Source organism: Ammospiza caudacuta, chromosome 6 (assembly GCF_027887145.1).
Source record: "Ammospiza caudacuta isolate bAmmCau1 chromosome 6, bAmmCau1.pri, whole genome shotgun sequence".
NCBI lineage: Eukaryota > Metazoa > Chordata > Aves > Passeriformes > Passerellidae > Ammospiza > Ammospiza caudacuta.
In genome coordinates this window covers 20,535,410-20,558,566 of record NC_080598.1, presented here as the reverse complement: position 1 = coordinate 20,558,566, position 23,157 = coordinate 20,535,410, and the positions used below count along the sequence as shown (strand labels likewise).

The 23,157-nt window shown below is 37.1% G+C and overlaps 1 protein-coding gene across 1 annotated transcript in view; it reads left to right on the top strand.

Annotated features, from left to right (window-relative positions):
• Positions 1–4,777: 4,777 nt before the first annotated feature.
• The window catches only part of MUC2 (mucin 2, oligomeric mucus/gel-forming), a 62,148-nt gene continuing 43,768 nt past the window's right edge, over positions 4,778–23,157 (top strand). Inside the window, exons 1-23 of the mRNA XM_058807654.1 lie at positions 4,778–4,847; positions 6,433–6,697; positions 9,121–9,235; positions 9,385–9,475; positions 9,855–9,964; positions 10,187–10,403; positions 10,832–10,957; positions 11,656–11,773; positions 12,088–12,226; positions 12,746–12,856; positions 13,484–13,553; positions 13,917–14,054; positions 14,592–14,756; positions 15,323–15,417; positions 16,309–16,439; positions 17,090–17,341; positions 18,233–18,285; positions 18,543–18,652; positions 19,061–19,212; positions 19,652–19,790; positions 20,328–20,438; positions 20,743–20,922; positions 21,882–22,121. Coding sequence (XP_058663637.1) covers positions 4,778–4,847; positions 6,433–6,697; positions 9,121–9,235; positions 9,385–9,475; positions 9,855–9,964; positions 10,187–10,403; positions 10,832–10,957; positions 11,656–11,773; positions 12,088–12,226; positions 12,746–12,856; positions 13,484–13,553; positions 13,917–14,054; positions 14,592–14,756; positions 15,323–15,417; positions 16,309–16,439; positions 17,090–17,341; positions 18,233–18,285; positions 18,543–18,652; positions 19,061–19,212; positions 19,652–19,790; positions 20,328–20,438; positions 20,743–20,922; positions 21,882–22,121 — 3,198 coding nt within the window. The remainder of the gene's footprint in view (positions 4,848–6,432; positions 6,698–9,120; positions 9,236–9,384; positions 9,476–9,854; positions 9,965–10,186; positions 10,404–10,831; positions 10,958–11,655; positions 11,774–12,087; positions 12,227–12,745; positions 12,857–13,483; positions 13,554–13,916; positions 14,055–14,591; positions 14,757–15,322; positions 15,418–16,308; positions 16,440–17,089; positions 17,342–18,232; positions 18,286–18,542; positions 18,653–19,060; positions 19,213–19,651; positions 19,791–20,327; positions 20,439–20,742; positions 20,923–21,881; positions 22,122–23,157) is intronic.

The window sequence follows — 23,157 nt, the reverse complement described above, 5'->3', positions numbered from 1 at the left end:
AATTATCAAGCATTTTTTCCTTGTGTATTGATGTAGAAGCTGCTATGCAGAGGCTTTTTGCAGACTAAAATTTTCCAGAAGCTAACTGTTGGTAGGAAAGCATACTAATTTATTTCCTACATCCCTTCCTAATCTTCAGTAATTGTGTGTCACATGTTTATCCCCACTTGTACCTAACTGGAAGAGAAGGAAATGTTTTGCAGCTTTAGTCTCAGAGGATGAGCTGCTGACTTCCAAAGAAGGAAGTACTATGAGTGGAAAATGGATGCTATTCTTAAAATTTCTATGCCAAACCACTTAAGGAAGGGCATGTAAGAACATTATACTACAGCCAGCATCGGAAGATATCTTATGATATTGTATTTCTTGGAATGAAAAGTAATGCACATAACCCAAAAGCTGCTCAAGGTTACAGTGATGAAATTGATTCTATATCAGTTTTACATCCATCTAAATGCTGGCTCCTTTTGTGTTGATAATTTTGGATTAATCTGTTGGCAGCATGCATGTCAAAATGAAATTCACTCCCATTACTTCTCTGTCATTGCTTTAACACTTCCATGTACTGTTCAGCCTACTGCTGCTAGTCTCTATTTCTGGTTAAGTTTTTGTCAAGGTGTGCCATAGGGGGCTTAAATGCCTCAGTCAAGGAAATACAGTGATTGTATACGCTACATCTCTGAATTCATAATTTGACTGGATTTTACCAGAGCAATTTTACAATGGCTGCCAAGGGAGTTGCAGCAACTCAGTTCAGATGATCTCTGTGCTTGAAATAAAAAGAGTGATGTGCTGTTGTATGGTCATGTGTAAGGCTGTGTGTGCTCTGGTGAAATTCTGGCAGGTGGAAGAGTAGGAGAACAAAACCCTATGGCCACTTCTGCAGAACAACGTTACTGATAGAACATTGCTGCTTGGCTTGGTAGCCTGTGATCAGCAAGTCAGGACTACAAAAGCAGATAAGGAAAAGGCTTCAGTCACCAAGTGTAATTGTACTTTTTGAGGTATTTGTACAGTGGTCATCCTGTGATTGCTGTGGCAAGACTGCAATTAGATTTCTTCTTGATATGTTAACTGGTAGAAACAGACCCCACATTCTTGAAAATTTGTTTATTCTTCCTAAAACAATAAACCCAGTCAGGTCTCAGCTGAATTTTATCTTAAAGTTATATAAATGATACATATAGGCTCTTTTATTCTGCAGTGTGATTCAGAATGAAGATAATATTCCATGTAGATTCTCTTTTTAACAACAAGTATATCACAAAATAAATTTACCCTGTAACTAAATGAACATTAAATGTTAGCTATGCTGATGGAACGATTTGAAATAGTCTCATAAAATTTTAAGAGTAGGGAAACAATGCAATGACATAACCATGACTCAAAACACATCTTTTATCTCTGCTTTTGCATCTGCTGCTACAACAAACACACTTGCCATGCAACCAACTTTTCTTTTTTATGCTTTGGATTTTAGCAGTGATTTTTGTAGCATTGGTGTTGGGGCTTCTAGGTCAGGCATATAGTGAAAGCTTATGGGAAGTTGTACTACTACTCATGGGCTTCAGGAACTTTTAAAAAACCATCTCTGTTAATACTCAGCTGTGGAACCTAAACATTGAAATCCTTCTTCTTGTCCTAGCTCTGCTGCCACTTGCATAGTAACAGCATGCAGATTTATAAGTAATATCTTTGGTAATAAAAGCATCTGAACACCTGACCAAAATTGGAAAGAGGAAGGTAACTTCTGATTAAGCTGACTGGAAGCAGGAATGGCACCAAATTCTACAGAAAGGTCAACTCAGGTATATATTACTTATGTAAGCTTAGGGAAAAGATGGTAATGATAAAGTGGAATTAACTTTCTTGCAAAATGACTGGTTAGTTCAGGTTGTCAAACAATTTATGGCAAATAAATTATTGCATGCATAAAGATGTTATCTGTGCATTACCAATCAGGTTCTTTTGGGTTAAAATATATAGTCCAAAAACCCTTAAGGTAGCTGAGCAAGAAATAAACCAGGCTATGATGTCTAACTCAAAGACTTATTATTTCTGAAAAACGTATAAAACAGATGGTAGACAGGATCGTTACCCTTCTGTCAATAAGGAAACAGAGACAGTATAGTTTAGGACACCTTCTAATGCTAGCAAAAGTACAAATACCTAGGACTTTTGGAGATAAGGATCTGAATTTATTTCTCTTCAGATCATCATAACCATGTAAGCTCAATTGTGAATTCTGTAAGAGTGGTCTCAGTGCTGAAAGACATGCTGATGTCCCTTATTCTCCAGTTAGGGGTGTCACAGCAAGCCCCATATATGTCAGAAGAAGGGACAATGGGAAGTTGTTGGCCACTCTGAGAAGCAAAGACTGAAGAAGGAAAATTGTCATGTGTAACTTCATAGCTCAAGAAGGAATCATGCTCCCTGTACAGGCAGGACAAAGCTGGAGCAGAGTAAATCAGTCTCTAAAATTTGGAAGTGCTTAGCTAAAAATAGCTCTTCTCCTACACAGAATATATTAAAATTATAAAAATACCAGCATATTGAACTGAGGGATGGTGCAACTGCAATTGAGGGATGATTATCTTTCCCAGTCACAAGAAATTAATGAGACTGATTCCATTGAGATCTAGAAGTTTTGTGGCAAAGAAACCTGAATGGAAAATATGCAAGTTTCCAGCTTACACCTGTCAGCATACACATCCTGTTCAATCTGAAAAGGGGTCATGTTTGCTGTGTACGTGGAGATGCTGTTGCAGTTTGCAAAGACTGTATAGGAATTAAGTCATGGAAACCCTTTTTCTTCTGAGGAGATAGTTCTAGCTGGGAGACTATCTAGAAAAACACAGGGAGAATAAGAAAATCTTAAAAACAAATCCTTTGGGAATCTTCTAAGTAATTTTAGAAAACACTTCCAAACTAAGAGTTTTGGTGGCCTAAAAGACATAAAATGCCAAGTGAGGAGATGTCTCTGAGTTATCATAAAAAGTTGGGTTTGATAAAGTAACCACTAAGCAAAGATCTTTGTAGCCTGTGGTTTTGCTTTGTTTTCTATGAGTGGTTGGTTTTAAGTGGTTATTACTGGATTTATTTTTATTTTCCAAGAAGGAAAATAAAGCTATATTCTTCCAGTGATAGATTCAGGAGAGAGTAAAGGGTTCCTACTTAATTTCAGTCAGGATTGTTGAGTGATATGCTATGTAAGGATAGGAGAAGCACAAATTTGTATTCTCAAATAGAGAAAGGAGAAAATCTAAATACATCTTTTGAGATGTATTGAGGGAAAACAGGAAGATGTTCAGATAAAGTCTAGGCTATAGTTGGGATAAAATCATTTAATAAAAAAATAGCAACTAAAGAATATTCTTTTATGATAAGAGAATGTTTCTAGTTGACAAGAGCAGTCAAAAGCGCTAAGTAAAAAGTTTCCTTGGTGTTTTGAAAAACATGAAAGTTCTACTTGTAATATGATCAATGAAAGTAACAAATACTTTAAATGATCAAGTGGGTTGCAGATTTCTGCACTGAAAAATGAAATTATTTCTGCATTGAAAATTACAGATTTCTGAATTGAAAATCTGGTCACTGCATTGAAAATTTTTTGATGAGGAAATGTAGAGAGTGGAAGCAGATATGTTACAAGATGTCTTGAAGGAAGTGTGCCTTTACCTGAAGGAGCCTGTGCTTCGTCTCCTGGAGAGAGCTGCAGAAAGACCTTCTAAAAGGAACTTTTCGGCACAAAATAATGTGCGTGTGGAAATCCTGTATTTCTAAAGCAGCATTCCGAACTGGTTCCTGATTCTGTTTTCTGCTTTCTTTCTTCTTCTCCCAAGGAATGTCTTTCTCTGCACAAAACAAAGCTGACCCTACAGCTTCTGTAGGATCCGATGTGGGACAGCAGACTGTAATATTATCATTTATGTAGAAAGTTAGCCACAATGAGCAAGAATGTTTAGGGGGATTAAGAAGAGTAATGTTTTTCCATTTACCCTTCTTTTTCCTTTTTCTCTAAAGCTTAATATTATGTGAGAATTTCTACTACTTTGATGGACATTCTGTTACACCATGATAAAGTTTGAAAGAGCACCTCTTGTACTGTAAAATCCTTGAAACTACTATGTCACCCAGTCTCAATTATATTTTAGGCAAAATATGCAGTATGGGCAGTATTTTGGTTTAGATGTTCCCAAGAGGTGTAAAAATTAAAGAAATCCAATAATTGCCTGCAAAATAATTCCACAACACATGATGTGCCAGTTTATTTGTAAGAGTTACTGTTAATTACAACATTCTTCACAAGCATCACTTAATTTTTACAGAAATGATTCTATGTGATGATGAAAAATGAAAAATTCTTTGGTTTTGAAGCCTTTGTTTTAGGGTCTCATCTTAAAATTTCTTCAAGGAATTTCTTTGTTCAGCCACCCCAAAATTCATTATTTGTTATGGGAGTTACTGAAGGTTAAACTTGATGTGAGCATTTGAAGGATTTAAAAGCACAGCATCCTGTAGATGAAGTAGAGCAATAAAAAATTACCTGATTACTGAATCAATATTATAGTTTCCTGTATGCTGAATTCTTTCATTTATGGTGAAAAATGATTGTCTGTTTACTTCTTATCTTCTGCAAATATCACACCTGTTTTTTCACCCCTCCTTTTGCCCCCTCCCTGTGAATCTCCTTCCCTGTGACAGAATCAATTGCCTCAGTGGGTATTATAAAAAGCTGAGTTTCCAGTGGAGTTCCCATTCACCCACCTTAGCCACCATGGGGCTAAGAGCGGCCAGCCTCTTCCTTCTCTGGCTGGCTCTTTCCTCTGCTAGTGAAATAAAAAAAGGTAAGCTCTGGAGATGAAATGGTAGCAGACTGCCTCCTGGAAAAGAGGGAGAGAGTTAAAATATTGTTGCGGAGCTAGAAGGAGGCTGTGCATTTAAATAATGGTCTGGAGTTTAAGACGCCTTAAATCGCTTAAGCTTTCAAATACTGAGGCTGCATTGCTTGGACAAAATTGGTAGATCCTACTTTCTTTGGAGAGATTAGTACCTATCTCTACTGCATTGATTTCTAGTTTGATGTGCTTGGAAAATATTTTCAGTGTTGCTTTTCTTTCCATGCATTGAGTCTTTACTAGGTACGGCAAGAAAGGATCTGTAGGTCTTTGAGACATTCATTGCTAAAGTAATGAAGGAAGTGGATGATTGTGTCTTCTGTTGCTTTGGAACAGCATAAATTGTTCCTCAAAAATGAATGTAATAACATTGAAAAAAAACTTATTTTGTCATTTAGGACATTTTTAACCCTTTTGCAAAAGCTCTAACTTACTGTATTTGCTATCAAATTTGAAGTGATGGAATGGAGCATTCTAACTGAAAACTGTTTTTTAGAGGAATAGGTGATTAATTATACCCAGTGATCAGGTTTGGGCTATTGGTCTGCTATGTCTTGAATTCAGCGATGGGTGGAAAGCTTTACCTTGCATTTGATCTTCCAGCTGTGAGTTCTGGGAGAATCTCTGTGCAGCCTTCCTTCTGAGGAGGGAAGTGTTCCAGCTTGGCTGGATGTATCTGGTATGATTGATACATCCATCAAAATACAGTAACCTCGGGGTTTTCTTAGCAGTTTTGCTTTCTCATGTTAAATGCTACAAGAAAATCTTGTGAAACATTAAGATTCCCAAGGATGCTCAGCTTTTATGATTCACCCCTGATCTACAGTATCTGGGGATAGATCAGATATTGTTGTTAATTTGTATTTTTTGTTGGTATAGATGGCAGGGAAAGGAACAAATAATCTTTGTGTTTTGCTATTGCAAAAACTTTTTTTTCCCTCCTACCATGGCTACTTTCTGACCTATCTTCTGAAAAACTTCTGTCTTGCAGTAATAGAAATCACTACTGCTTTTAAGAAAATAAATATTTCACTGAAATCTCCTGTTGTGCAAAAGCCCTTTCATAACATTTAAAATATTAGCCTTCCAGAGTAGGTAGTACTTTCTTGTTTTCCTACCTGTTTTGTTTCTAGTACGTCTTGCACTAGGAAAGAAGATAGTTCTTGGAAAAATTTAATATTGATAAAAATAATACTGAGATTAAAAATAAAATCATATGCTTGACACAGAAGCCTAGTTAGAGGTCAGTATTAAGTTTCCCCACTTCATGCAGATAAGTTCCTTCAATTCAGTGAAAATTATAGGATATACCCTGGTCTCAGAATTATTTATTAACATCTTCTTCTGCTTTTGGGATTTCCATATTTTCTGCTGACCTGGCAGATCCCTGATCCCGCTTGAAATCCATGGAGTCACTGTGAACATAATTGCAGGTGGTTCTTACTGTAAAACGGAACACTTACCATTTTTCACGCTAGACAATTTCTTGCACTTCTTTTCATCTCTATTTCTTTTTCATCACTTAACTTAACAGGAAGGACAAGAAGCCATGGCCACTATGTCTGCAGCACTTGGGGAAACAACCATTTCAAGACTTTTGATGGAGACGTCTACCAATTCCCTGGCCTTTGCGAGTATAATTTTGTTTCCGACTGCCGAGAGGCTTACAAGGAGTTCTCTGTCCACATCCAGCGTGCTCTCGACAGCAATGGCCATCCTGAGATCCAGTATATTCTGATGAAAATCAAGGATATAATGGTCTACCTCAAACCCAACCTGGTTGTGGTGGATGGGCGGATGTAAGTTCCTTTGCTATAATGGTATTCAGAGAAATGTGCTGGCAAGATAAAAGCAGGATTGATTCTTTACACAACTGTCTGTGTGCCATTACAGAAACTGCTGCAAAGCATTTCCACTGACAAACAAACAAATAAACAAACAAAAAAGCCTTTTGAAATTCAGCATTAAAATTGCTTTGGGGCGGGGCTTTAGTACTAATTGTCATTTCTACACTGGCATAAGGAATTATTTAAATACAAGTCAGGAATAGGTTTGAGGAAATTGCTCTTCCAGTTGAGCAGAAAACAGTGCAGCTTTATGAGCCAGATTTTTCACTGGCTTAAAATGACATAGCTTCATTAGTTTAATGGCATCATCTTGAGTTTACCTTAGCAGATGGTCTAGCAAATCCTTGAAAAGGAAATGCATTTCTCCTCTTATTTTCTGACAGAAGAGAGGTAGTTTTTTCTGATCTTCATACATAATTCTTAAAGATCTGATGGCCATTCCTCAAGAGAATTTAACAGATATAACACAGGTCAAAATTCACAGCAATTTATCTGTTGCACTATGTACTTTTTCAGACTGAGCAGTGTTGTTTTTCTCCTCTTTTAACATGATTATACAAGAAACTTGTGTGACACATTACTGATGCTAAGTAGTGTCTTAACCTAGTCTTTCCTATCATTAGCTTATCCTTGTAGTGTGTGCCTTTATACTCTGAATCAAATGAGGAAACTCATGAGTTAATTAGTATGTTTTAGCATAATTGAAAAAAAGAGAACCTTTTATTTGTTATTGGAGAACTCAGTTTTGCCCAAAATTCAGCTTTTGCTCTAACGTTTGGAAGACACTGCAATGAAAATATGTTCAACGATTGAAGGTAACATTCAGTTTTCCAAAGATCATACTAGAATGCATAATAAAATGACAGAAAGTTACAAAAAGAATGCATTATTGCCTCAAATTGAAAAAGCTCTTTATTGTGCATTCAAGTCTTAAAAAGAACTCTATGAGAAACAAGTTAGAAGTCCTTTTAAAACTGTTTCTCTTAAACGAAGCCATTTTTGTCTTAGATAGATTTTATTGTCATAAAACAGCAGATCCCTGTTTTGCTGCTCTGAGAATTTTTTTTTTGGTAGAACTTAATTTTCCATATTGCTTCTGAAATGATAAATTACCTATTGTCATGCAAAATAGCATTTCACTGTGCTGAAGTGAAAACTGTAAAGTAGAAAAGTGTGTGGATTAGCCTTCAGGTACCTGATCCACTGATTGATTGAATGTCCTACTATTAGAAAAAAAAGATAAATATTCCATGCTGTGATAGCTAAAAGCTGAAAAGATGTCCAACATTTTATATTTCCCCTCAAGAAACATAATCCCTCAAGACTTCATTGTTTATTGATGAACAATGCAGTCAAAAGCAGAAATAATGATCTCTGAGTTTACATCTAAATGTGTAAGTCATTTGGGCATGTTAAAAATGCCTGAGCTAAATAGCTGTAAAAACCCCAGTGACAGCAAATCAGGAGATAAAGTTCTCCCAGTAAAGAGACTAGTTAAGAGATGTGCATACACATGCATGAATCTTGATGGATAACAATTACATTGATAAATTTGTAGAAAAAATAACCAGTTATTTTGACTGGACTCCAGTTTACATTGCTTCTATTTGAGCAGACTCTAGTTTTCTGGATTTTATAGGATAAGACTGCCTGCCACAATTATTTTATTGCTGAATGAAATTCAGCAGTTCAGTTTATTTGTAAGACAGACACAAATTGTTATCCTACAAAAATATCTATGCTTAGCCCTCTGCAAAGTGTCTTTTGTCACCATTAACAAGCTCAGTCCTGTCCAGTTAAAACTAACTAACTAGAGAAGAGCTACTGAATTCCTCTTAACATGTTCCTTTCTTTTGAAAATTTTGTTGGCAGTCCCTGTAACTGCCTGTGCATTCTGAACTCTTTCTAAAAGAGGCAGTTTCTTGCAATGGAACATTAATTCTCTCTGAAATGGTTATGAGATATTTTGGCAAAGAAACACTGTAAAGGAGCTACTATGTTGTAGCTCCTTTCATTGATGTAAATTTTTAGTGAATGTTTGAATATCCTCTGTTAATAACACAATGATGATGGTTTTTCTTTGATTAATTTGAAGGTGTCTGACATTTTGGTATTTTTTAAGTTAAAGAGCCCAAAGTGTTGGGTAGGCTTTTCCTCTGAAATGGCTTTGACTTAAATGAGTTTTTGCTATGAGTTATCGTCCCAAGTGTCAGAAAGAGAAGACTTTATGCATCATTAAAACAAGGCACCCTGTGCAGTTAGAATGAGGTAGTCAGAGTAGTTTCTCTATTCCTTGGGGTATTTGGCTTATTACTGACATTCATGTCAGCCCTTATGTTTCCTAACTAATGCAAAGCCTGTGATTTTCTTCCTAGTGTGAAGACACCTTACTACTCCTCTGGTGTCCTCATTGAGAGCAATGAAATTTACACCAAGATTTATGCCAAATTAGGCATGGTTCTGATGTGGAACCAGCAGGATGCCCTCATGGTATGTATGATCAAAGTATTTTTAATTGGTATTTCCTGGGTTTCCTGGGATATTTCTCTATCTCAGGAGGAAAAAAAAAAAGAGGGGGGAAAAAGGAAGAAGAAAAAGATAATTCTTTTCTGTTTTTCATTTTACTTTTTGTTATTTAGGTGGAGCTGGACAACAAATTTAATAACCATACCTGTGGTCTCTGTGGGGATTACAATGGCATTCAAATCTACAATGAGTTCATCAAGGGAGGTGCGTTATCCCACCATGCTGACAGTTGTCCCCAGAGATAGGCTGACAAGCCCTGTGCATAGAAACATCACAGGAGAGCAAATTTCACTTGAGAGGTTTCTGTGATTGCCCCAGACTAAACATGAAGTTCCAATTCTGCATTCCTGGAATTCCTACATTCTAAGTTTATTCTCTTCCAGATTAATCTTTTTGTTCTTTACTAGCCTTCTTTTCCTGTTTCCTCTTTACATTTTTAAGCACAGTTAGACATCATGCAGAGCAGGTACCTGTGTCTAACAGGCATATTTGTTTCCCTTGATCAGTAGCGTTCCAGAAATCAGGTGCTCCTTGTTGTCAATTTTTGGGGCTCTGCAAGTTCTCTTTCTATTTTTTCTCATAGATGCAAGCTACAATTCAATTACATATGGGAATATGCAGAAGATCAGCAAACCCAATTCCAAATGTGAAGATCCAGATGAAACTCAGGCTCTTCCAAGCTGTAATGAGCATGTAAGTATTTCTTGTGGTGAAATTCCTTGACATGGACACATGGAGAGATCCTTGTGCAACAGGGAGTTAGTTGCAAGGAGCTGGGAGGACTGTCCCTTCCAAAATATATGGTTACTTTTTCCTAGCTATTCAAAAGACAACAGGTTTTTTTTGTGAGATAAGAAATGTCCAGAAGCTCAGATATCTGTAAATCTCTTCAACATTGTTCCTCTTCCTCCTCAGCGTGACGAGTGTCAGAAGTTGCTGACCTCCTCTGCATTTGCTGATTGTCGGCTGCGTCTTAATTTGGAGATGTACATCCAAGCGTGCATGCAGGACAAGTGTGCCTGCAATGGGAAGGACGACTCCTTCTGCCTCTGCAGCACCATCTCTGAGTATTCCCGCCAGTGCTCGCACGCAGGCGGCCGCCCGGGAGAATGGAGGACACAGAGCTTCTGCCGTAAGCAGCTACACAAATTTTACAAAGATCCAAAGGTTTCGTGCATGTAGCGCCATGAAATTTAAATTGATTACTTCTTTACAAAGCTGTTGGGATGTAATATAAATTTCATATAAGTAGTGCTAAAATATTACGGTGTCCTTATTTTCTTCTTCTGTTACTTTTACTACTGAGAAATATTTTTCAGCAAATTCTGTTCCCATTAAAAAAACTGAGATTTGATGTTGTAGAAGATGGGAATAATTTGATCTATTTGAAACCATAAGAAGTAAACATAAAAACAAGGGAAAGCAGTTCAGATTTAGATAAACATGCTTTGCCATGTAAAGTGTGGCTTGAGACACCACTGACTTGAAGGGAGTAGGATGTGGTTTCTCAGGAATGATGAACTTAACACTCAAATAACTCCTGGGATCTTATTTTTTCAGCCAAGACCTGTCCTGCTACCATGGTCTATAGAGAAAGCAGCTCACCCTGCATGGATACTTGCTCACAATTGCAGATCAGCAGCCTTTGTGAGGAGCACTACATGGATGGCTGTTTCTGCCCTGAAGGCAAGTGTCACTCCAGCTGTTGCACTTGGGACAAAATCAAGAGCCCTGGCTAAGGAAGTCATACAAAAATACTACATGTAGTCAAATTATATCTTAGAAAAGAGTTGTGCTAGTCATTATTTTCCCCCCTTGAGGAAAATAACTTGAAAATTTTCTAAGGAGGTAGTAATTGATTGATTAATTAATTAATTTATAGTTCAAACATATTAACACAGTGACAGGTAATAGACCTGCTTGTTAATTCTCAACAAGTGGGTTTTTGATAATATATAGTAAATCATGCTTTTTAAATTGAATAGTTCTGAGACAATGGACACCATTTGCCCGGAGAGTGGCAGTGATGGGCAGTGAGTGAAATTCTCAGGCTTGCTCTCAACCTTAGGAAAGATTACAGTGATAGTCTTCACAGCCAAAGAGACTAAGAATCTAAACATGTGTCATTCTCAGATTTTTCTTATTTCTCAGATATTTCTTATTCTTGCAATAACCTTTTTATCCGTGTATAGCTATATAAATGAACAGACTTGAATTTTCAAAGCTGAATCAAAGTGTTTTCTATCTGTCTTATATTGCAAAAAATAGAACCAGTATTCTTCAAAGTTTAGATAACCTCAGCCTGTGTGGCAAATTAGAGTTTTTCCTCTGTCGAAATTGCTTATTTGAAAAAGAGCTGGAATAGTTAATGTTGTGTTTTATAGGAACTGTGTATGATGATATCAGTGAAAAAGGCTGCATCCCTGTTAGCCAGTGCTACTGCAAACTTGGTGGAAAGAGTTATGCACCTGGAGAAAGCATTTCCAAAGAATGTGAAGAATGGTAAGGTTGCTGGTGGTTGTACACCTTTCTTTGAATGATTTTAAATGGGCCTGTATTTTTCAAATTTCCTCATGGTCATAGGAGATGTTCTGAAAACTCTCTGAATTTAATGTTTATGTTGTGTGTCTATAGAACAAAATTTCTGGTAAGTTTCTATGGCATATGTCAGAGGGAAAATCTCAAGGGAATGGTCAAGGATACAGTTTTAAAACACCTGGAGATAGCTTGGTGGTTGCCAAATATACAGATACATTTAGTGCTCTCAGCTCCTGTAATAACTACAAGTATTTTTTGTATTATTTGTCTGTTTATAGCACCTGTAATTCAGGCAGATGGACCTGCAAAGATCTACCCTGCCCAGGCACATGCTCAGTGGAAGGAGGTTCCCATTTTACCACCTTTGATGGGAAGAAATACACCTTCCATGGAGACTGCTACTACGTGTTGGCCAAGGTACTGTGTACAGTGGGGCTATTCTCTTGTAGAGTAAAACAGTGTCTGTAGGCTAATGTGTATAAGCTGGGAGTTATTGTTCTAGTCCACTTCCATTGGGTGAGGGAAGTCAAAATGCTGGAAGTTATACTAGAAAATTCAGGATTTAGCTCTAATTGCCATACGATGAAGCTGAGGACTTATTGCAATGAGTGATTAATTCAGTGAAATAGAAGACTGCCTTTGCTGTCATTATCCAGTGAAGTCCTTTGTATGTATGAAATAGAAAGGTCTCAGGATTAGAATTTCTTGGCCACTTCTGTAATAGCTACTTCTGAGTGTCAAAGTCAGGTGGGGAAAAGAGGTAGGCAGTTGTTTCATTTATCCCTAAAATATTTGGTGTCAGTTTTTCTAGAGAATGAGGAAAATCTTGTTGAGCTAGGAAAGTTATTGTAGCTGATGAATTTAGTCTTTGTTGTGGAAATCATTTAATGAGATTTTTAATATGACTAATGGACATTTCTTTCCCTGTGATTGTAGGGTACTGCAAATGAGAGTTATGCTCTCCTGGCAGAACTGGCTCCCTGTGGCTCCACAGACAAACAGACCTGCTTGAAGACTGTTGTGCTGTTAGTGGATAACAAAAAGAATGTAAGTGCTGTTCTGTGGATTCTGCTAGATATGTTGAAAATGAACATATTTCCCTTAATGTGAGTGAATACTTTTTTCTTCTGGAGTCATAATTGTGGATAGATAAGGAACTTCAGACAGGCTGACAAGCAGCTCAGATTTCTGCCCTGAGAATTCAAAATAAACCTAAACTTAAAAAAATATGAGATTCAAAACAACTGACATTTCCCCCTCTTCTTTTCTCTGCTCTGTGTGTTATGATTTTTCTCACAGAATTCCAGGTGTCTGGAAGGAAGGGTACCTATTCTTTTCCACCATTCTCATAATTTTTTTTCTTCATTCAGATATAATTTTATAGTTCTAATTGAGTCTTTTTCAGAAGAAATCTTGTCTTTGAATGGTGATACAATCCAACCTTCTCAAATATTCACTTTAGTGGTCTCTTTGTTTATGAGAATATATAGACCACATAATCTATAGAGCTGCTGCCATGTTCTATTTCCAGATAGATTTTTCTTTTCAAAAATTTGGAGATCTAGACAGATCCTAAATATGTAAACGTCCTTGCTGTTAATCTTCTTTGTATTTGTAAAATCTTCGTTTTCCCCAGTCCCTGGAACCTCATTGATTCCATTTGCTGTTACACAGGTGGTGGTTTTCAGATCAGATGGCAGCGTGCTCCTGAACGAGATGACAGTGACTGTGCCTCATGTGTCAAGTAAGGGACACAGCCTTGTATGTCAAGTGTCACGCACCTGGCTTCTCATGGAGAGGTGTATTTTTATAGAGGCAAAAGTGGAAGAGGGGTATTTAGCACTTTCCAAGCCTGGTTACATGGTGTGGGCATGCCCATTTGGTTCTGATCCCAGAGACCAGCCTTTATAAGTAATCAACTTGTTAAGTCTTTAAGCACCAGCATCATATCTAGTTGGCCAGTGATTTTTAAAGGAAAAAAGATATTAATTCAATCCTGGTCTCAGAGATTTCATGCTGGGTGACAAATGAGACTCTAATAAGAAGTGTTTCTTTTGGCAGCCTGTGTGTACTTGTTCATTACAACAGTTCATGTTTTGTTTTGCAGCCAGCTTCTCAGTATTCAAGCCGTCTTCCAACTACTTTGTTGTACAAACTCCATTTGGGCTTCAGATGCAGATCCAGCTGTTTCGAGTCATGCAGCTGTTTGTGACTGTGGATCAATCAGTTAAAGGAAAACTTCAAGGCAAGTATCTATGCAAATGGGAAGCAAAGTCATGCTGTTTCACCGCTGAATAATCATGTATTCTTTATAGGAGTGATAACTCATGCTACTTGTTAATTTGAGGGGAGAAAACAGAAAGAAAACTGGCTCAAGCAAACTAGAAATGTGGTTTTATTTTTTGATATTGAAATGACCTATCATTGCCAGTACATAGGTGTTTCTTAGAATATTCCCTACTTTTGTATTTGGTCTATTTGTAAACTATCCACAAAACCAGGTTTTTAGTGTATTTTGTGGTTTCAATATCATCAGAAAGCATAAAAAATTTGGGCTAGAGTAGTAATCTCTTGAAGCACAGATATCTTCATGGTTACTATTCTTGAATATGTGGAAGATTTAAACCAGGGCATCTAAAACCACAGTATTTATATTATGCATTAAATTGATGTGGAATAATCAGCTGTTTATAGTGTTTGTGATCAGTTGTCCCTTTCCTTTGGCCTTTCAGTATGAGACTAAGTAATGTTTATGTGAAATTTTTACCTTGTTCTCAAATAGGTCTTTGTGGAAACTTCAATGGAATGGAAGGTGATGACTTTAGAACAACCAGTGGGCTGATTGAGGCTACAGGATCTGCCTTTGCTAACACATGGAAAGCTCAGTCCACCTGCACAGACCAGGTAGAAAAGCTGGAAGATCCCTGCAGTCTCAGCATTGAAAGTGGTAAGCACATTAATGAGTTCAGAGGCTTGGCTTCTGCCAGGATGAGCAGTGTCTGCTGTGCATTACTGCAACAGGCCTGTAAGAGTTGTAGTGGGGCATTGAAGATTTTTTACAGGACTGTAACATTAATAATTAATATCTGCAAGTATGTATACATACAAGCACTTCATCAAACTGAAGTGAAAATTTAAGGGGTGATTGTAAAAGAATCCTGAAGTGGTAGAATGGGACAAACAGTCATTAATTTGTACTATCTTAAAAGACAGCTTGTATCTCCTAGCATTATGTATCTTTATGTTTAACCTAAATTTATGGTCCCCAAATGGAAAGAGCTGTCACAATTCCATGTGTACAAATTGCAAAACTACAGTGCGGTTTTTGATTTTATGATTGCATGTCTCTGAAGGATTAGAAGTATATGTGTGGTGATTACATGCAGTTTCTCCACTCCCCAAAATGCACACAATTCTCTCATACATATTTCTGCACTGCATTTATGCATCAGCATAACTAGGCATGACACAAGGAAGATAAGGAAATGTGATTAGTTTCTCTTTTTTTTGCAGCAAATTATGCTGAGCATTGGTGCTCTTTGCTGAGAAACCCAAAGGGTCCTTTTGCAAGATGTCACATAGCCGTTGATCCTTCAGAATACTATAAGGTATTGTAATTTTGCACTCTTTAAGTACTGCATTATTTCAGATGGTTAACTGTAGACCTTGATCATTGTTTCAACATTTGAGACATCAGTGAGTAACTTGTCCATAAGACATGCTGAAGTTTTTTTATTGACTGATTCAAGCAACATAGCATGCCAAGTATCTCATGTGATGAGATCCTTATGGGCTGCTGCTGAATAAAAAGTACATTTTTTTATTTTGCTTTTTTCCTTTTTGTGACATGTTTATTGGCTTGGATATTTGGACTGAAAAGAAGACTCAAGAGTTGCAGATGTGCACAGTTTAAGTTTAGAAACATTAGTTTCTCTAAAGTGGGGGGGAAATTCCAACCATATATTGGTTGGAATGTAACACCAAATCATTTTCATGCCAGAGTCTCCATGAATTCTTTTCCCCTGTGCTCATCTCTGTTGAGCAGTAATGGAGACTCACCTGAGGAAAAGGAATTTTAAAATCATTGCTTATACTTGGAAGTCAGTGTGAGCTCAAATGTTGTAAAGGTCTTCGTAGACCTGGTTATTATTTTGCCTTTATTATTGTAGTTTTTGTGGTTCTCTGAATTTCTAATTAGTAACTGAGAATGAATGGTATCAATATCCTTCAAAAAATGTGTTCTTAGGAGGCTGACTACTTTTTGAAGGTTCAAGAGACTTGGCTTAGGTTAGAATAAGCATCCAAGTATTTTCATTGTGTGTTAAATGAAGCAGCACTTTAACTCTCTGGTCTTTGTCCACTCCTTTCATTGATCTCTGGTCATGGGAATTAATACAAACAACATCAGGAAAAGCTGACAGGACATTTTGTAGCAATCAAGTTGCAATTGCCCATTGATTTCCTGTGGACTTATTGACCCTTTTGTTCTTTTTTTTCAGAAATGTAAATATGACACCTGCCTCTGTGAAGACAATGAAGAATGTTTGTGTGCTGCCCTGTCCTCTTACTCAAGAGCCTGTGCTTTCAAAGGGATCATACTGGGAGACTGGAGAAAGAGTGTTTGCAGTAAGTAATGGAACAGTAATCCCTGTGGAAATAATTAACCATGAGAAATAAGCAGGCTCTCTCTTGAATTTGGTTGTTAGTGCTCCATCTCACTGTTAAGGGATTTGGAGTATCTAAAGGAGATAATGAAACAATGCTGATAATGTTTACAAATTCGCATTATATTCTTCAGATGTAATTTGCAATTTTTGTACTTAAAAGCAGAAAGCAATATTTTTAACTTTCATCTTGTTTTCCCAGTCTAGCTAATAGGTTTCCATTTACTAATGGAATCCCAGCCATCAGGGCTTTTACTGTGCATTTGTTTATCAATGTCTTTGTTTCTGATCATGCTTGCTCTACATCAACAGTTCAGTATGTTAGAGACTAGCAGTTTATTATATTGTGCTCACTATCTGATTATCAGTATGTGAAACAGATAGGGCTATGAAAGTAGAAACTGTTAGTAGCAGTTAAAAATAAGTCTTCAACTGGTAAAGTTAGGTTAGTGTTACTTTTGACTTCTGATATTTTTCTGATACTTTAATATGATGTAAGGGAATGTTTTTATCACTACATTCGGCACAGCCAAAGAAAGCAAAATGAAAATGTCAAGGCCAAATTTTCCATCCTGCATCCCTTACTTAGCAGTTTGGTTTTTTTCCCTCCAGGCAGTGAAGCATCTTCCTGCCCAGGAAATCAAGTCTTTCTTTACAACCTTACAATGTGCCAGCAGACCTGTCGCTCCCTTGCTGATGGTGAAAAGTATTGCTTGCAAGACTTTGCCCCTGTGGATGGCTGTGGCTGCCCATCCAATACATACTTGGATAACCAGGATAACTGTGTGCCCATCTCCCAGTGCCCATGTTATTACAAGGGATCATACCTGGAACCTGGGGAGTATTTCACAAAAGATGGAGAACGCTGGTATGTTTTATTTTGGCTTCTTTTTTGTGGGGAAAAAGCCCTTAAAAATTACTTGTTAGGTGTAAGGTGCTTAGGTTTTTTGATACTCTAATGAGTATTTGTAATGCATTTCACATCATCTTCATGCTGAGCAAAGCATTATTCAATGCAATAATTGCAATGTAATTTATCAATAATTGAGAAATGCAGCTTGCTTTGGAGATTTGAGTATTGGCCTTCACAGATAAATGTTATTCTGAAGCTGCAGTGTTAATTAGGCTTTGTTAGGCAGAATGGTGAAAGGAAGCTAAAAGGCCAACTATGTGTTATGTTTGCTTTTCTAGCAGACGCAGATTGCTTGTTTTCCACTGCAGGAAGGTCCCTTGATATGTATTCACTATAACATAGGCTTTTGAAAACAACATTTATGGTTCTTTTATATTTTCCCATGGTCTCGGGCAACAGTTTGCTGCCTGAGTCATCAGTGCAAACTGTGAAATTCCTTCTTTCATCCAGCAGAAGAAGCATATAGGTCAACAAATTTGCAACATATAAATTCAATAGTCATGAAAATACACTGTGTATCCAAATGGAGGCTTTCATTTAAATTATAATTATTATGTGTCATTACTATCTAATTCCTGAGTTGTCATAGAACATAGTATTAAAGATTGATAGAGTAACTGTCATTTCTTAAAACATAACATTTCTGTGCATTATGCCTAAAATCCTGCTACACTTTTTCTCCAATAAAAATATTAATGACTGTAATTCAATAGAATTCCAGTAGAAATTATGCAGGATATCTTTAATAAATACTCTCAAATTTATAAAAACCAGTCCTTAGACTTAAATTGAAGATATTGAGCTTGCTTTTTTTTTTTTTTAATTCTACTTACTTCACTTTTCTAGTGTTTGCCGAAATGCAAAGATCCAGTGCACTTCAGTGAAATTAAGAATGAGAAGTAAGTGACATTCTATAAACTAAACTAGAATAAAATCTATAGCCAACCTCCCAACCCAAACCTTTTGACTTCTCCATTTACTTGTTTTGCATGTTTTTTCCCCTTTATGTAAAACAGTAACACATTATCACTTTGTTCTCTCTTCAGTAAGTCTATTTTTTTCATAAGGATAGACCGAGATTTCTGTCTGAGGAACTACCACTTTTCACTGCATTTCTTTTGCCTTGATTGATCTAAACCAACAATTTATCTTCCAGGTGAAACAGAATGTTCTTCTAACAAGACATACTTTGACTGCAATGCATTCTCGAAGTGGACTTCCCAAACACCTCTACAACTTAGCTGTCATACTCCTCAAACCGATCATGTATGTATTCAACTTTTCTTTGTGTCTTGCTTTCTTTATTCTGTATTCTTTACATGACATGGTGCTACACAGCAAATACAGTTGTAACTAGCAGTTTGTTTCTCTTTGGTTTAATCTACACTTCCCCCCCCCTCCCCCCATGATAATAATCTGTTGCCATTTTCACAATGGTTTCCCTCTTCTCTTTACTGTATCTTCACTAGAGTTATGATTTCCAAGCAAAAAAGAATTTGAGTTCTTACACAATCCAAAAAGAAAAGAAAAACATTAGAAACCTAGGAAAAAAACCTTATAAAACTAATCAATACTAGACTGTGTAGTTCTAAATGCAGATTTTAAAGTGTGAAGAAGTGGAATTAGGATGCAGTGCTTTGTCATAAGGTAACCATTTCTCCTTATATTCCTTAGTTCCAGACAGAGTGTGTCTCAGGCTGTGTGTGCCCTGAAGGTCTGTTTGATGATGGCAGAGGGGGCTGTGTTGAGCAAAAAGATTGCCCATGCATTCACAACAATGAGTGGTATTATTCTGGAGGCAAGATAAAAGTGGACTGCAACACCTGGTGAGTTATAAGTGAATATTCTCTTCTTGAATATATTCTATGCACTATATTCATAGTCATATCTAGGCTTATGTGCTACAGCAGCTGCAAAAGCTGCAAGTATCATCCTTAATTTTCAGGAATACTTATTGCTATCTCAGAAAATACAGATTCTGCTGGAAGTATGGGGGTGGTGGTTACCTCTGTTTTCAGTAGGCATCTCTTGTTGGGAAAATTCACTCATTTTTTAAAAATAAAGGCTATCAAATCTAAAGATTGTAGCTCACCAGAGTGAAAATCATGTAATAGGCTTAAAAACAGGCTTATCAGTTGAAGCTGAGGCTTGGATATTTTGCATATTGTCACATTATATAAGGCAGTTGCTTGGTTTGTTCTGCAGTTCTTCAAACAGCACACTCTTGGTGAGATCTGAAAATTCAACTTCTCTGCTCTCTTCTAGCACCTGCCAGAAAGGGGTTTGGAAATGCACTGAGGACGTGTGCTATGGGACTTGTATGATATATGGAAGCGGCCATTATAACACTTTTGATGGGAAATTCTATGACTTTGATGGGAGCTGTGAATATGTGGCTACTCAGGTAATGCTCATCAGGAGGGCTGAAAAGGAATGTGATTGCCTTGAAAATCTACTTTCCTCTTTGGTTTTGTCATTCCTTATTGCCTGTCATCATTGTTCCCAAGGGTTTCACACATTCTGCCAGGATAAATTGTGTATTTTCAGTGCAGGCAAGCTGTGTGAATGTGGCTTTTCTTTTTTTTCAAATATAGATATAATAAATTACATGGAACAGAGCTATGTTACAGTGAGAGCCAATTATAATTTGTGAAATAAATCCAAATTCTAAGCTTAGAAGCTTGAAACTTTTATTTAAAGATATATTCCTTACTTTGTTTCATTGTCACACTCTTTTTCCCAGGCTGAGACTGTGTTAACTGTTTATATGTATGCATGGCTACGCATCTGTAAAAACATGTGTGTGTAGGATCTCACATTTGAAGGAGCAGTAACTATTTATACACTGTGAAGATTTAAATTATTGCAATTCTTATGAGCTTGGACTACAATGAAATATTCTACCTAATTTTCTCATGTTCTTTTTTTTCTTTTTCAATAGGACTTCTGCGGTGACAAAAATTCCAGTGGCTCATTCAGTATCATCACAGAGAATGTTCCTTGTGGAACTACAGGAGTCACCTGCTCAAAGGCTATCAAAATGTTCCTAGGGGTGAGTGATGACAGTCAGCACATATCAGTACTCAAGTATTACCAAAAATGTAATGCTCTAAAGTCAAGCCCCTAAAAGCAGCTGTAACAAGCATTAGAGACCCTATCAAATTATTCTGTAAAGGTGTAGGTTCTCAGGTGATGAAAACTCTCTCAAACAGAAGTGCTACACCACTCTCTGCCATCTTGAAAGTCATCCCAGAGTCTGAGATACTGGTTGCAGAATGAGTTGCATTGTTACAAGTATCTAATATTTTGTCTCATCATAGAAATTAGTGTTACAATTCTTCTCTTTTATCTTTCAGAAAACTGAGCTGAAATTGGAGAACAAAGAGTACAAAGAAATTCAGCGAGATGTTGGTGATGATGTGCAGTATTGGAACAGGACAGTCGGCCTGTACCTGGTTATTGAGGCTAGCAATGGTGTGATGCTGATCTGGGACAAGAAGACTACTGTTTTCATCAAGCTGAGCCCTGATTACAAGGTTAGTGCTTGTCTGTCTTCTTCTGAAGTAGTATTGTGAATAGACAAGGAAACATAAAAGAACATAAATGTTCTTTTATTCTGACTCCATGTCTAATTCCTATATCCTCTGTGCACTAATGGTCAGCTTGCATTGTTACAGTCACAGCTTGCAGAAGTGCTTCTGGGGTTTCTTACAGTATATCACAATGCAGTATATCACAATGCATTGCACAGAATGCATAGGATGTTATTCCAATAGAGATAAACATCTCAGGCAATGTTTCTGAGTTTCTGAGTATTAATAGCCATCATCCAGAATAATTTAGGGGATGTGGACTGACTGCACATGTGCTTGGAAACCTATGTGCAATCTCAGCCCTGTGTTAAAACCAAACTCCCAATGCAATGTACGGCCATGCTTCTGGTTCCTGAAATTCAGCATCCTGAATTGAAGAATATTGAGGCATTGTACAAACAGTGACATACTGTTACTTGAGGGGATTGGTGGGCCTTAAATAACACTACTAAAAATTCACCATTGAGGGAAGATTGATACATTTTCTTTCAAGAAAAATGGGTCCCTGTCATTTCTTTTCCATGAATGAAGAAATGCTGATCATTATCTTAGAAACTTTAAATAAAAACAGCTTTGAGCAGAGAATGGAGAATAAATAATTCTTCTCAGCTGTAAGAGGCTTGGGCACCCTTTAATGTTTTAAGTTGGATATGGAGACAGTGATATGGAAATACACTAGATATAAATGATTTCAAGGAGGGAAGACATGGCAGCTGAATAATTTGCTGAGGACAGACAAATAAAAATTTATTTTCTGCACAAATGATTTGACAGTAAAGAAGAAAGTCATCATTTGCACAGACAGTTATTTGTCATTTTTCACGTCAATGTTTTTCTCTTACTTTGCCGGAGCCTGTTTCTCATTTCCATGGTATATTTAAAAACTCAATTTTCTTTTCCAGGGTAAAGTGTGTGGTCTGTGTGGCAACTTTGATGACAAGGCAAACAATGATTTTACAACAAGGAGTGGACTGCAGGACAATAATCCTCTGAATTTTGGAAATTCCTGGAAACAATCTCCCATGTGCCCAGATGTCACACAAGAGATTAAGCCCTGTGATCTGAAACCACACCGGAAGTCTTGGGCAGAGAAAGAATGCAGCATCATCCAGAGTGAAGTCTTCAAAATTTGTCACTCCAAGGTTTGTAGAAGACAGTAGGTGATGGGACAGCACAGTGCATTTCTGATAATGCAAAACCATCAGAAATTAATGAAGAGATGGTTAAATAGATTGATCTTCAGTTAAGTCTTGAGTACAGCTACAGGTGTCAGAACTTTCATGTGGCCTTAGTCAAAGCAGTCTTAGTCTCTGTGGCAATGGGACTGTGTCAGTAGTGGTGACAGCCCCAGCTGTACAAACTCATTTTCATTACCACAGTTTCACTGCTATTACTCTGCAAGTTAGCTTCAAAAATGTATCCTGAACAGGCCTGTGTTCACTGCAGTTGCACCATCTCTTGTTGAGAGACAGTCAGAATTACAATTACTGAAGGACCTTACAATCATCAGATCCATCTCCTGATGGAAATTTGTACTAAACATGAAAGGTAGCTGTTGAAGAGGCTACTACTTCTTGTAGTATTCAATCCACAAAAGGATCTTTTTAGACACCACTGACATCACACAGTTTAGACAGACAGCTGCTGGTACTGTGCCTCCAAACTGTAACAGCAAACACTGCAACAGCCCACAGCTTCCAGATTACAGTGCACAGAGAGCACTTCTTTTTATGTCTCAATTCTTTCCTGATGCATGGTGATATTAACAACAATTTGTTCTTAACTCACAGTGGAAAAGATGCAAACAGTTATTAATTTAATTAATTTGTTATATATTTCCATGTGGTTTACTTCAGCAGCAAAAATCCAATCTAAGGTTTTCCTCTTGCAGTCTCAAATAAAAAAAAAAAACAAACTTTTTTTAATGTGTCATTGGATAAACTCCAAAAACTGCTAGGCACAAAATTGCATGCTTCATATTTGCTGTGAATGCAGCCTTTCTGACATTGTTCACCATTTGGTTGGCAAAGCTTGCTGTAAGATAAGATTTCACTGGCATCAATTCAGCTTGGTTTTGGGAGCACTAAAATGAAACTCTATTAGAAAATGTGAGCACTGCCAAGGACTCTTACTTTGTTTTTTCAGTTATAGCAACTTACGAAGGAGCTATATTATTTT